At 36.9% G+C, this 14,692-nt stretch overlaps 1 protein-coding gene and 1 pseudogene across 4 annotated transcripts; both read left to right on the top strand.

Annotated features, from left to right (window-relative positions):
• Positions 1-6,958: 6,958 nt before the first annotated feature.
• LOC121763404 lies at positions 6,959-9,487 on the top strand (annotated as a pseudogene).
• A 605-nt stretch (positions 9,488-10,092) lies between these two features.
• On the top strand, positions 10,093-13,864 carry LOC121764645. 4 transcript variants are annotated; one of them, XM_042160665.1, is made up of 9 exons: positions 10,093-10,156; positions 10,316-10,402; positions 10,477-10,603; positions 10,691-10,766; positions 10,993-11,065; positions 12,206-12,301; positions 12,584-12,634; positions 12,828-13,223; positions 13,506-13,864. In XM_042160665.1, the coding sequence occupies exons 2-9, from the start codon at positions 10,346-10,348 to the stop codon at positions 13,824-13,826; spliced, it is 1,197 nt and encodes a 398-aa protein (XP_042016599.1). In that variant the 5' UTR covers positions 10,093-10,156; positions 10,316-10,345; the 3' UTR covers positions 13,827-13,864. The 4 variants fall into 4 exon arrangements, with proteins under 4 accessions (XP_042016599.1, XP_042016602.1, XP_042016600.1 ...); XM_042160666.1 differs by lacking the exon at positions 10,093-10,156 and adding an exon at positions 10,184-10,241; XM_042160668.1 differs by lacking the exon at positions 10,691-10,766 and having other exon boundaries at positions 10,104-10,156.
• The last annotated feature ends 828 nt before the right edge of the window (positions 13,865-14,692 follow it).

The following is a 14,692-nucleotide window of genomic DNA, read 5'->3' on the forward strand; positions in this document are numbered from 1 at the left end:
ACCAATGCGATAAAATTACTTCTTCTCGCCTTGGGTCAAAAGTGGATTATAAAATATATTGTATACAAACAATTCTATCCGTGCAACATGCTCGAAATATGCTTTTCACTATACTATTCCTAACACGTGCTACCTAATTATGTATCTGTGTCGGTTCATATTTGTATTTCAATTTATACTTAAACATATGCATTATGAATTATATGTTTAAATATCTCATTCTTATTATATTATATTGACATAATTGTTAAATATACTTGACTTTTAATGTTATCTATATTGTAGTTATATTTTAGTTGTTGCGACCAATAGACACTACTGCTATTCGAAATTAATATATTTATTTTATTAAAAAATATATTAAATTTATAAATGTTTAATTCTGCCCCCTAGAAGAATGAAAACTAGATAGACATACATCATAATGAAATTCAATATAAATGATAAAGTAGTAATTAATAAAACAATCATTTTCAAAGAAGAAAGAGTATATTCTTAAAATTAATTTACTCATATGTTAAGAAGTTTTTTTTAACACATTTAACTGTATTAAAGTCCACCAATAGTTATTCTATGAATTATGCATACATTAAAATGTTTCAAAATAAACTATATTAAAATTTTCACTAAATCTTTGAATTTAATCAAAATTTTAATTTTGTACTGCATTTATTTAATATTTTTTTATTATATTACTATATCATTATAAAATTCAATTAATATCACTATAATTTAACAAAATAAAGATAATATAAAAAAAATCTCATATTGCAATTCAAATTTATAATTTAAGAAATTATACAAACAATGTCTATAACATACTAGTAATTAGAACTTAAAATTTGTTAGTAATATTTTAAATTTATATTATATTTCAATCCATATATTTAATTTCTATGATGTATGTCAAAGAACAAAACACACGAACAATGTACAATATCACAATTATTTTTTATAAGTATTTGAAACTAAAGTTTAAATATTTTTATAATACTAGTATTAATATAATAAAGCTGCACACATGGAAGATAGTGGGAGGTGAGAAAAGAAATTGATAAATAATGTTAACTCTAAAAATGTGGAAGAGAGAGACGAAAGGACTGCATTCAATTCTATCAAAATTGTTGAAGAGAGAGGAGAGATACAGGAAAGAAAATTGCTCCAGATTTTTAGCAAAAATAGGAAGAAAGAGTAGAGAGATAATAGCAACAAAACGTTTTCCAAGTAAATTATTCTTAAAGGATAGATAAGTAATACTACATTAATTAATTTAAAAATAATAGTAAAAAATTAGGAACCGGTTATAAAGATGAAATACCTCAAATATCCAATTATGTACATATAATTTATATACGTTTATCACTACTCACAATGAATATATTATATAGTAATATTGATTTCTGTTCATGTTCTTACAAATTTTATGTAATTTGAAAATCATGAAGTTTTTATGTTATGAATTGTAAACGTGTCAACATTTATTTATAAATAAATAAACATGTAAATATTTTGAATTTAGGATATAATGATCTTTACATCTAAAAAAATTTATTAGTTCCATAAATGTGTATATTATATAATATCATAAAGTCTAATTTTGAAGCTATGCTTATTCTAAAATTATACATTTAACTGATTCGATACGGACCTTATCACCTTGTTTGTATCTAGTGTACATTGGCCATTCTTTATCAGTTCTCTCTCATTATATATATATCTCTCTCTATCGCAATCTCCTACAACTCACGCAGCAACTTCTTCCATCTATTTAATTAGTAATTTGGGTCCTCCTTATATCAAAATCCTGGCTTAGCCTTTGCTTTTCGAGGATTACTGAAAAAAAAGATCCAATCTACCGTATGTATCAAGTTGGTGTTTAGAGTGTGTATTGTGAGCCAATATTTATTGCATGTGGAGAGAGGCCTGACCATGCATATTAGAGAAGCTTATAGGTAATAGTGTGCACAACATTTTAAAAAATACACTTTGATTTTTTCCTTTCCATTTCTTCTCTTCTCAGTGTAACTTACCCGAATATCACAGTCTGAATCTTTGGCTTAATAACTTTATGGTCGGCTTTTCCTGAATTTTTTTCCTTTCTAAATGGTTTGGTTTTCCAATTTATGATCGGTTTTTGCTCACCACTATAAAAATATGGCAGCTTAATAACTTTTTTGCTTATAATAAACCAAACAGTGATATGCCCTTAAATCAGGAAAGGAAGGAAATGACTTTTAATCACATCCAACACCTTGTAGAAGCACTAATATGTTTGTCGCAACCAAAGAGTGTTTCATGACAAGTATATTTACAAAGTCACTGATGCGAGCTCAATTAAAGATCATCTAAAAAATGATTGATAACTAGATAAAAGGATCTTAGATCAAATAAAGATACCGAACAAATTATAGATGGATATGGTCTGTTGGCTGTGTTTGTGTGCTGTGGTTATTAACCAGTATGACATTGTGAGGTTCTAGGACATCTAACAGTAAAGTTGAAACTCTCTCTCGTTTAAACAATATGTATTTGTGATGTTCATGAAGACAATGGAGGTGATATTTATGTGGCATTTAATGCACATGACTACTTTGTTGAAGCTTGTTTCCAGTAATCTTACTTTTCCTTCCTGATGGAATGAGACTTCCTCCATTATCTCCAATATTTATGAGTAGTATTCCATTTTATCATCTGTTTAAACTAGCCTCTAATCATATGACAATGAATGGCACTTGCACGTAGGTGGATACTATTGTTCTTGAAGCGAAGCCATAGATGGATGTTGCTGCTCGCTGCATTTTTAGGTCTAAAGAGGAGTTGGATTTTTTCAAGGAATAAATCTCGAGGAACCCTGATTAGGTGAAATTATTTTGAAGTTGGAACACACATTAAAGATTACACAGTCATTGTCAAACAGATTCTTGATTCAGCCAAAAATTCAGTACTACTCTTAGCCATGTGATGAAACATTTTATGATTAAATTTTATCTTCAATAGAACTTGGGTGTTTGGTTGCTCCCGATATTGTCGGAGATTGATTTAGTCGGGGATTACCCGAGATTAGTATTGTCATAGGGGAGTCCATGACTCATAAGCCAAAATTAATTCTATGGCATTGTCCCGAATACTATATCGGATAATATTTATAAAACATGATCTTATCTAATTCATCAAATCGAATACCATCAAATGATATATTATATCTATGTAACATAGTACCATTTGAGGTCTTTTGCTTATTTTTTTGAAAAGGCATAACTTTTTTGAAATTGTGAATAAATACATGAACTTAAATAAATGAGGTCACTTGTGTTGTTTTACTTATGCAATATATAAAACAGATTTATTTCCTATTTCCTCCGTCCCACAAGAATATGCACTCTTTCCTTGTTAGTCCGTCCTACAAGAATATGCACTTTCTAATTTTGGAAACTCTTTTCTATCTAACGAGGTGAGACCTATTCTTTACTAACAATACTTTATTTATTTTTTCTCTCTACATCTTTCTTACTTTACCAATTTTACATTAAACTCGTGCCGAATCTAAAGTGCATATTCTTTGGGGACGGAGGGAGTATTAAACAGACAAACTTTGAGTGTATTTTTCATTTTGTGTACATATTTTGACAGCTATGAATAAATATACGAACTTAATTATAGATGAAAACAAAGTTGAATAGTGGCCTAAAACAACCATGAGGGCATCCACAATGGGCGCGCCCTATGGCGCGCCACGTCATCAGTTTTATCCTCCTACCCCCCACCTGCAGTGGGGCGCCCTATGGCGCGCCCTATGCATTTTTTTCAAATATTTCAAATATGATAAATAAATTGAATTAAACAAGTCCGGATTATTTATGATGCATATGAATTTTGATAATGACGCCTTTTAATATATAATAGAATTTAATTAAATTAAACAAATTTATTAAGATGATTAATTTCAAGATATAATAGAAAATTATTTATTTTTCAAAATATCTCAACTAATGTTTGTAGCCCAATGGTTGGGATTATTGCCTTCCAAGCAATAGACCTAAGTTTGAACCCCGACAAACGCATTTTTTTAAGTAAATCCGCCCCCACAATGGGGCGCCCGATGGCGTGGACGATGCCGCGGACTATGTATCGCCCACAATGGGGCACCCGATGGCGTGGACGATGCCGCGGACTATGTATCGGGCGTGCGGATCGTCCGCGCCCGATGTCCGGCACCCGCAATGGGGCGGACGATGGCGCCATCGGGCATGCCATCGTTTTTTAAGTAAATCCGCCCCCACAATGGGGCGCCCGATGGCGTGGACGATGCCGCGGACTATGTATCGCCCACAATGGGGCACCCTATGGCGTGGACGATGCCGCGGACTATGTATCGGGCGTGCGGATCGTCCGCGCCCGATGTCCGGCACCCGCAATGGGGCGGACGATGGCGCCATCGGGCATGCCATCGTCCGCTGCATTGCGGATGCTCTGATAGTCGGCGTGGAACCGCTTCATAAAAATGATATCATTTTAATTATGAAAAGGTATGATCGAAAATTGTGGTTAGGGAGAGATGACCTATGTAAAAGAAGTTTGAGAATTCATTTAGATGTAGTGTCACATCACTCATATTTTACCTATATCAATTTGTGAACATTTTTATCAAGTGCTATGTGATCAATGTTTCATTTGTAAAGAAATTACAATAATATTTAAATTTATGTATTTATTGCAGTTTTTGAAAATTGGGTACAACTAGTTTGGATTTAATAAAATCAAACTGATTTATTTTACATTTATGAATTTACCCTAATAAATAAAAACAAATTAAAATTTGATATGGAGTATATTAATTTTTTTAGAGCATCTTCAGTGGTTCTGGACATGCAATAGTCCTCCCATATCCTAGTCACTGCCACATCATCAGCACTAAAATCCTCCTGCCACATCATCTGGACAAGCAACTGGACATGCAACTGGACATGCAATAGCCCTCTCATAGCCTAGCCACATCACTAATAACAATTATATAATTTAATTTAAAATCGTAGCAACATATGGAATTTAATTTACGAGACAAATACAGGAAAATTGAATAATACTATTAAAATTTAAAAAAGTACAATAATTTAAAAAAAGTACATTAATTAAAAAAAGTACAAAAATTAAAAAAAGTACAATAAAAAAGGTACATAATAAATCACTCCTCGCCGCCGTCCTCGCCTCCGTCGTCGTCCAGCCCGACGTCGCCCTCCCCGACGTCTCCGTCGTCGTCGGCGTCTCTGTCGTCGCCGTCGCTGCCGCCTCCCTCACCACCAACGCCGCGGCTACTCCCGCCGGTATCCCTCTGGAACCCCTCCAATTCTTCACGCATGCTCCGGAGCAATACACGAAGATAACTCTTCTCCCCGGGGTCCACCGCCGTCCTGAAGTCGGCTAACGTCTTCACCATTAGAGCGCGCGTTTGTTGACGCGCGAAGAATTTGAGCTCTTCGGTGGTCTTGCCGAGGGGGATGCCGACTGGACCTCATGGGAACTCGGGGTGCCCCCCCTAGCATCCCGTTGCGCCCGCCTTTGGCCAACCGGGCGAGTTCGGCGACCGAACGAACGAGGGGTCAGGACCTCCTCGGCCGTCTCAGGGAGGTCGTGGGAACCACCGCTGCTGCCGCTATAATCACCGGTATAGTTCAGTTTCTGCTTTTCGGCCAGCCAGCGTCGACACCTGCCCGGAATTTCTCCGAGTCGTTGAGCCCAAGGTAGCAGTTCCAGTAGGTGAACTCCGTATACTTCCCGGGCTCCGGGTAGGCTCTCTCCGCAATCCTCCTGCAGTCTTCCTCCGTTTGGCCACTGGTCCGCATGCGGAGGGCGTTGGCATACAAACCCGAAAATCGAGAGACGCCAGACCTGATTCGGTCCCAGCACTTCCGGCACTCCTCCCCGGTGCGCGGTTTCCCTTCAGGGCAAAATGCCCTGTAGGCTGCGGCTATCTTGGCCCACAAGTTGACGATCCTCTGGTTGTTCGAAACGAGAGGATCATCGTAGACACTCACCCACGCCTTGGCCAGCGCAACGTTCTCCGCGTCCGTCCACTTCCTCCGGCGCTGGCTATCCTCACCCGGCTGCGACGACTCGCCGACCTTCTTGGCCTTGCCCTTCTTCTTAGGGGCGCTCCGACCCCGGCCTTGAATGGGAGTTTCCGGAACCGCATTCATATCAAAACCCAACTCCTCTAAGGAGAAGGTCTCAAACTGCGTGTACTGTGCATCCGTTGGGGTTGATGTGTGCGAAGAACCGGTTGAAAAATCAAAAGTTGGCCGATAGACGTCCCCCCCGGGCGTCCCCTGCGACGGTGGCGGCATGGCCTGCGCCGGTGGCTGCGTCCCGGGTGCCCAACCCGGCATCATCTGCATAGGGGGTTGCATCGGCGGTACCCCCGCCAAGCCGGCACACATCCCCCGGCGGCCATCGGTGGCATCATCTGCTGCCACGGGTACATGTTGTAGTACCCGGTCATCGGAGGCCAACCACCTCCTACGAGAGCCGGGGGAGTCTGAGACCCTCCCACGGGAGTCGGGGGGAGTCTGAGACCCGGTTGTCACTGGAGTACCTCAGTAGTTGTTCTCAATTTCTCGTTGTTGATCTTGTACATAAATTAAGATAGAGAGAGTACTCGTTAAAACAAGTGGTGCGAATGAAAATGACGTCCAAAACACGTATATATAGTGTTTCGAAAAATAAAAAAAAATATTTAAAATCTTACGCCGGTCGCACGCCAATCCGGGGCCTACATTGGGGCCGTGCGGATCGGCGTGCGCCCAAGAATCGGCTGGGCACGCCGATTTCGCCGACGCCGCTCGCAATGGTTCGGCGTGCGCACCGGCGTGTGCGAAAAATCGGCGTGCCAGTGCGTACGCCGCCATTGGAGATGCTCTTACTCGTGCGTCCCCATCCCTTACTAGGCGGCAAAAGGGAAAAATTTAGATTACTAACGCTTACACCCTCTCAATCTCTTTTCCTCTTCCTCTCTACACGCGCAAATTTTTAAGTAAATCCGCAGACGTTTCGTGTCTTTTTATAGGGCAATTTCAATTTCCATCGCCTTCTTAGATCTGCTTTCCACTCTGATTCGCTGGTAGGTTGAATTCGCAAATTTAATCGTTGTTTATTTGATTGATTATCGAAGAAACCGTCCTTGTCTTTACATTTCTAGCTTCTTGCAGATACAGATCGGTGTTTAAATTAGCTTCTATAGCATGGCCAATTACTATGACATCGGTGATATATTAGCTGAAGAAGAGGTGTGTGCTTGCTTGAATTACATACAGTCCGGCATATTTTGAAGTGGAAAATTGATGGTTTATTGATTACATGATTTTATTGCTTAGCTTGTCCCTACCGTTTTCCAATATGGTGCAAATGGGGTAGGCCTCTTTGATTCGAGCGATGATGCGGATAAGGTATTGTGGCTGGTGATGCTGGTAGCATGTTTAGCAGTCTTAGGTTAGCCTAGATTTGTAGAAATTACTGTTGATTTGTTGTTAAACTTGTTAGGTGGAAGCTGGTTCGAGAGCTGAGCTTCCGTTCTAGCTTGTTCGTGAATTGTATTTGAGACAGCTTGTATCTATAAGGGTTCCTCCGTGTTTCGATAGAGAGTAATATCTTATTCTAATCCTATTTTATGCTGTTATAAGTTTACCTTTCCTTGAAGCGATGGAATGAGGGCTTTTGAAAGATTGTATATGATTGCCCTCTCCATAAAAAATGAAATGAGCAATGGATTGCTTTAGTTTGAACGCTTAGGAAATGATACATATCTTATCTGTGCCAATTTGAAGTGATTGTAAAAATCTAGATTATTTCCTATTTTCTTGATTTGTTCCTTGCTAGATCTAATTTATGCTGTTATAAGTTTACCTTTTTATGAAATGTTGAAATAAGTGCTTTTGAAAGATTGTATGTTACTGCCCTCTCCACAAAAAAGTTGAAACATGTGTAAAAAAGTTGAAACATGTGTAAAAAGTTGAAACATGTGTATTGCTTTAGTTTGGAAGCTAAGGAAATGATACATATCTTATCTGTGCCAATTTGAAGTGATTGTAAAAATCTAGATTATTTCTTAGTTTCACTTTCATGATTTGTTCCTTGCTAGATCTAAAACAAGAGAAGAAATAGCAGCTGATGCTGCCCATGTGGATCTAAGAAGCCGGTCTCCTTATTTTTATGAGCTGGGATGCAAGATTGCACTTCTGTAAGTTTTTCCAAAAGCTTTCTATAGTTTCTGAAAAATCTCATATTCATCTCTGTATGACTAACCATTTCTTTGTTGTGTGCTGGAAAATTAAAGAAAACTACTCTCAAACAGTGTTGTGTGCACTGTACATTGGGCTTATAACGTCTAGCCAAGTTATTAACCTATCAAAACCTCATATCAGCATAGTGTGATTGAATTTTGTAACTTGACCTCAAAAAAGTTTAGTTTGTGCCTTTTCATAGGTAAAATAAAGTTTATGGATGTGTTATTTCATAGTGATCAAGCAAATTTAGCTTAATTATTTTTCCTGAATGACCGGAGTGTTAATCCCTAGCATCAAGTTTGCTCTCCCCTTCACCTTAAGTTACAGTTTCTTACTTCCTACATAAGAATGATTTATATTTCTTACAAGTGGGGCCTTCATATGTAGTCTTTAAGAATAGAATGATGGATACGCTCAGATCTAGTTTCAGGCTACCATGTTTATCGCCCCTAATTATGTCACTTGTACACCTTGGGTAAATGCAGTCTCTTTCGTTGTAGCTGTTGAGTGTTGTGTAAATTCTGATCTGTGCTGTGCAAGAATGTTAGTTTCAGAAGTCCAACTTCATACCATGCGTTGTGAGTTATTGCCCAGCTCAGTTTCTTGTTTTTTAATGACAGAATCAGAGACAGAACCATTGGCCCATTCCTTCTTGTGGCATTCCAGACCAGATACAGGGACGTGTTGGTTAAGGCTCATGCTCTTACACTGACAATGACCCCCAAATACTTGACACTTCTAACTAATGAAGAAATCAAATGTGAGTTAGCAGAATTTGTGAACTACTTGTACACATATATCTACTTTATAATTGGAAGTTAATTTTTTCATTTTCTCATAACGTTTTCTTTAAAAGGATCTGTTCATAATGACTATGTTCTCCACTTATTCTTGAAGTGTATGAAGCCGGTCAATCCTCCATAGCTGCATTCAAGAAGTGGCGGATGGGTGGACCTAGATTTCAAGTAGCTCCCGTTCTTGGGAGGAAGAGGAAGCTGACTTAGATTACATGGAATTCAAACTCGTTCTTATGCATCCATCACCTCCAGCAAAACCAGGCATGCGAGGTTTTCAGTATGCATCGAGATCTTGTTGCTGTCACCCTTACAAATATGGCAAAGTGAGGTTACTTTTTTATACAGATGTTAATTCAAAATATTGTGGCACAAAGGAGTTTTTCTAGTGAGGTTTGGTTTCAAAGATTCAATTAATTGTGATGTGTGGTCGGAACGTTTATCTACAATCAAAACTGAGACAAAATACATTAATGCCATCTTGGTATCAAAGCCGATCTTACGATATACTTTTCAGCCACCAAGGTTCTAGATTTGCAAAATAAAATCCAAATAATAGATCAATCATTACAACATATTTATAAGTTGGTATTCAATATTAAAATTTGATCAACTCATAGTACTTCTAAATAATAATTCCTCAGGAGTGTGATTAGGAGTCTGAGGGCTTAGAAGAATTGTTTTGTTGACAAACAAGTGAGAAGATATAGAAGAGAGATTCAATAGGATTTTATATATTGCTACAAGTTCGGATTACACTAAATTTGGCTTGGTTAGTGGATAGAGTGAACAAATCTGCCATTTCCGGAAAGACATTGAAGGATACACAAAATTATAATGTTTGTCATTTTGGTCGATTAGAGTCCCGATTCATATTATACCTAAATTATAATTATAGAAATATCATTCGTCACAAAATAATCCGGTCCAACTTGAACACGTTTTTTGGACAAATTGTCAAAAATATCAGTCCAAAAAACTAGTACAATAAAATTTAGATCAAATTATATCTATGTTAGTGGAGAAACCATTCATAGACGTCACCACTATTGAAAATAACAACATATTCGAATTTCATAGTACTAGGTATTTTTCTAATAACTGCTAACCAATTTGATCAAATTCCGTGGTTTATTCGGATATTTTGCTACATAAGTGAATAGTGATGATGGTATTTATACGACTCTAATTTTCTTTTATTAGTAATATTTTTTTTAATGATTTTTTAAATGCTGTTGAACTTAGACTTAATTCAGAGCTGACGCCATTTCGGATATGGCGGAGCGCCGCCGACAAATCCTTCGGAATTTCCTCTCGCCGGAAATATGCAAGGTTCCTCTTCAAACACCTCCCCCTCTCTCTCTCACATACACACACTGATGGAAAAAACAATGTTTTGATTACAGGAATTGGAGTTCATACACAAAAGCTGTTGCACAATTGGATACAGGCCCAATGTCTTCTCCACCACTCTCTCTCATCTTATCGCCACCAACTCCCCCCATCTCATCATGCCCTTCGTCCCCATCCGAGGCACGCTCATTATTAAATTCATCTCTGATTTTTTATTAGTACTTCTTCAATTAGCCAAAAAGAAGAACTTCTTTTTGTTATTTGTAGAGAGATTGAAGGAGAAAGTGGAGGAATATTTTGGATGTGAGTACGAATTGTTTGTGGAGTTCACTGGACTCATTAGGTATATGCATTATGATATGATGAACACTTCTCCATGCTAATCAATCCTCAAATCTCACCTGGTCTCTAAAATTAGGGCTTTTTTTGTCACGTTTGAGAATATTTGCTTATACTAACATATAGCTGATTCTATCTATTTAATGATCCGGTTGTGATAAATAGGATAGAAAGTAGTTGTATTTGTCTATTTGGAGATTGGTTTGATCTTTATGCCATTTACATGTCAGCTGGTGCAAGGGAGCTAGCATAGGATGGCACAGTGATGACAACAGTGATCATCTCAAACAAAGGGATTTCTCGGTGTGTTTGCTTGTTTCTCTTCTTCTTCGTCTTATAGTTTCCTCCACTTCCATGTGCTTCATGGCTTTATGTTTCACTTTTAACATTTCTTCTGCCTGGATATTCTTTATTTTGATAGTTTAGTTATACAGATTGAAAACATGAAAGTGCATGTATCTTATCATTATTGACATGCTATTCATCACAATCATTGATATAATATTGATATATATTCTTCATGCTGCTATTTTGAGTTGGACTTCTGAACATCTCAAGAAATGCTTAGGATATAACTTTTCGTTCTTCATCTTATTGTCTTTCTGGAGGTGAAAATGTCAGAAAATGTCATGGAGTATTGGTAGATTTGGAAAATTAGTATGTCCAAAAACTTTCACAGAAGGAGCAGTTGGGTAAATGGAGTAATATTACCATTTTTAGTACTACTAGTTAATGATACTATAATGCAAATTGCAATTATCAAAAGAGGTTCTTCTGATGCACCAGTGCTCCATCCTTGATGTTTATCTTCATGTTTTGAATCCATTTCTTTAGCATTATGAATGAGTCATGACTGTCACGTTTTCTAAGGCAATTTGATGATTCCTTGTTTGATTGTTTTTTCTTCTCTTTGTATTTTCAACATAAGAATGGATTTCTATAATCTACAGTTCTTTGGAAAATAAATAATCGCACAATCACATTTCCAATTTGGATTTTGTATACTGCTTCTGCATCTTTTTGTAGTTTGTGTGGAGACCTTTTCTTGTTCTGTAAGCTGATGTGGTACAGTGGTACGTGGTTCCATTAAAATAGCTGAAACATATAAAAAAGGACTTTCATTTATTACTGTTATTGCAAGCCTTTATGCCGCATTTTATAATATGCATTGCGCATCAACTGAGTCTGAAATTGTTTCTCTATTGTCTGTGCTTTCGATTTAGTGATACCCTTGCAGAATATATTGATTCATAGAACTCTGTGCTAAATCTTCAGAATGATAGAGGTACTTGTGATACTGCATAGTGTATCTGGAAGTTCAGCTCAGGGTGCCCCCAGGGTCCTATGCAAATTTTAGCTGGTTTTGTGACTCCCTGAAAATAATGATCACAGTTTGGCCCCTGGTGAATTTTATTGATGACAATATTTGCTATCTGGATGCAGGCTGTTTGCTATTTGAATAGTTATGAGGTGGATTTCCTTGGAGGTCTCTTTCACTTCCAGGATGGGGAACCCTCTACTATTGCACCTATGGCTGGGGTATGCGATTTCTTAATGTATTTTAATAGGCATATCATTATTACAATCCTGTTCTGCATTTTTTGGTAGGTTTTTAATCTCAGCCTTTGTTTGTTTAAAAACATGTCTCTGCTGCAGTATGTTCACACACTTGTACGTATTCTTATTGGCATACTATTCAAGATAGTCTTGCCCAAAATTCTTAAGCATTTTGTGATGACATTTTTTCTATCATGTCCAACAATTCTTATACATTGTCAAATAACTTGGTGTTTTCAACTAACGAGGTTGCATTGTTTATAGGACGTTGTAATCTACACAGCAGATGAAAGAAATATTCACTCTGTTAGTGAGGTAGCTTCTTTATTTACTTCACTCTTTACTCTCTAAAATAATCTAATTTCTAATAAAAGCACTAGTTTACAGCATTGTTGTTCTTGTACTAGAATTTAGCTTTGTTGCTGCTACTAAATTGCCCAACATTTGGGGTTCTGTACTTTTTGAGTTCATTTTAATCTTTTTTTTGTGTAAATGATCATTTCAACAGATTAGTGAAGGAGAAAGAATTACCCTTGCTTTGTGGTTTAGTCGAGATGCCTCTCATGATGAGGATGCTAATCTCCTGAAATCTCTTTCCAACTTTTCGCCAAGCAGTCCCGTGGGGTCTATTGCATCTTGTTTTCCTGTGCTAGCATCAACTAATATGTACTGGTTTCCTCCCGAAGAAGCTTCAAGGTTCCAGAGAGGATTCAACATATGCTCTGCGAGATTATGTACTCTAGGATTCGATGTTTGTTTCTCCGACGAATCTGACAAAGAATGCCAATTTACAACAAGAGATTCATGTTCCATAAATCTGAAAGTATTGGAAGAGCCTTTGTATTTGACATGTGGAGATGCATTATTAACAAGGGAATTCGTCAACATATTGCATGCCCTTCAGGTTTCTCTTCCTGTTCTATCTTGTTCAAGACTTCACAAACTGAGAAATGTGATTGCTGTAAAATTATAAACATATAACTGTTTTTGTTGAAGTTCAACAATTTTGTCATTCCATGAAAATCCATTTTCTTTGTTTTATGCATCAACTCCTGAATTAATTACTCTTAAGTTTTAACCAAGCATAGCTAGTTGTAGATTGACTGAATCATAAGCATCGTGACATATTTCTCGTTAGAGCTTTGTTTCTGAATGTGAATCAAACTTTTATTGTGTTGTGAAACAGGTGGTGCAGTTTTACTATTGGAAGGCATCAGAGTTCGACACAGATGAATCTACTGATACAGTGTATGTACCTCTATCTGAATTGCAGCAACAGAAGATTACTCGTCTGAGAGCCGTGCTTGTGAAGGATCTTCAGCTCGCAGAAACACTAATTGGACGAATCGACTCACAGAAGCCACTCGAGGAGAGGTTCAGGTCCAGGTTTTCTGATGTAGTTTGTAAGTGGGAAGCTTATACCTCAAAGCTGCACAATGAACTTGTTATGAGCTTACCATATTGGGTAGCAAATCATTTTATTTTCTGTACAGCCAATTATGGTTGAAATTTCACTTTTATCAGCAGTTTTCAATTTTTGTTTTACACTTGGGAAATGACACTAGCTAAAAGTTCCTCAACTTCAAATAGTCCAAATGGATTCCTTATCTGTGAGTCTGTGACATCAATAACATGTTTACAATTTCAGATCATTCATTTGATGTGCATTTTGTTGATATATTAATGTCTAAAATTAAAATTAAGTCAAAATTTGAATATAGATTTATTAAATTAGATTCTACATGAACATATTCAATTGTACAAAGTATGTTACTTGTGTGTCTGCCTGTGTGGATCGTCATTGTAATAAAACACAAGGGTCTCAATATGTCAATAAGAAAGTAGTACTGTTACGGCGAATTATTGAAATGCTTTTAAATAATGTTGGAAATACTACATTTCTTAAAATAATGAAAGTTATGAACAATGATATAGGGTGTAAACGAATTAAATCAAAGCGATACGGATGTCAATTCGATATATTATGGCATGGGAAGTTTTTCTATGAGGTTCGATTTAATGATTCAATTAATTGTGATATGTGGTTATAGCATCTTGAAAAAATTGCTAAATTTTGCTATATGGAGTGCGAATAAAATAGTAACAATTTTTTGTCAATTTCATTAACTTTCAAATTCATAAATTCAGAAGTAAAAGGTTATACCATGGCTGCACAAGGTAATACTCCTCTGTTCTGCAAAGTTGGTCACATTTCAACTCGACACGCGTTTTAAGAAATGTAATAGAAAAAGATAGAAGGATAACGAATTAGCGAGATGAATTTTGTCCAACAATTTTCGTCCATATTCACTACCGCATTCAAGAAGTGGAACCTCAAATTTCAAGTAGCTCCCATTCTAGGGAGGAAGAGGA

This window comes from Salvia splendens, chromosome 14 (assembly GCF_004379255.2).
Source record: "Salvia splendens isolate huo1 chromosome 14, SspV2, whole genome shotgun sequence".
NCBI classification, from domain to species: Eukaryota; Viridiplantae; Streptophyta; class Magnoliopsida; order Lamiales; family Lamiaceae; genus Salvia; species Salvia splendens.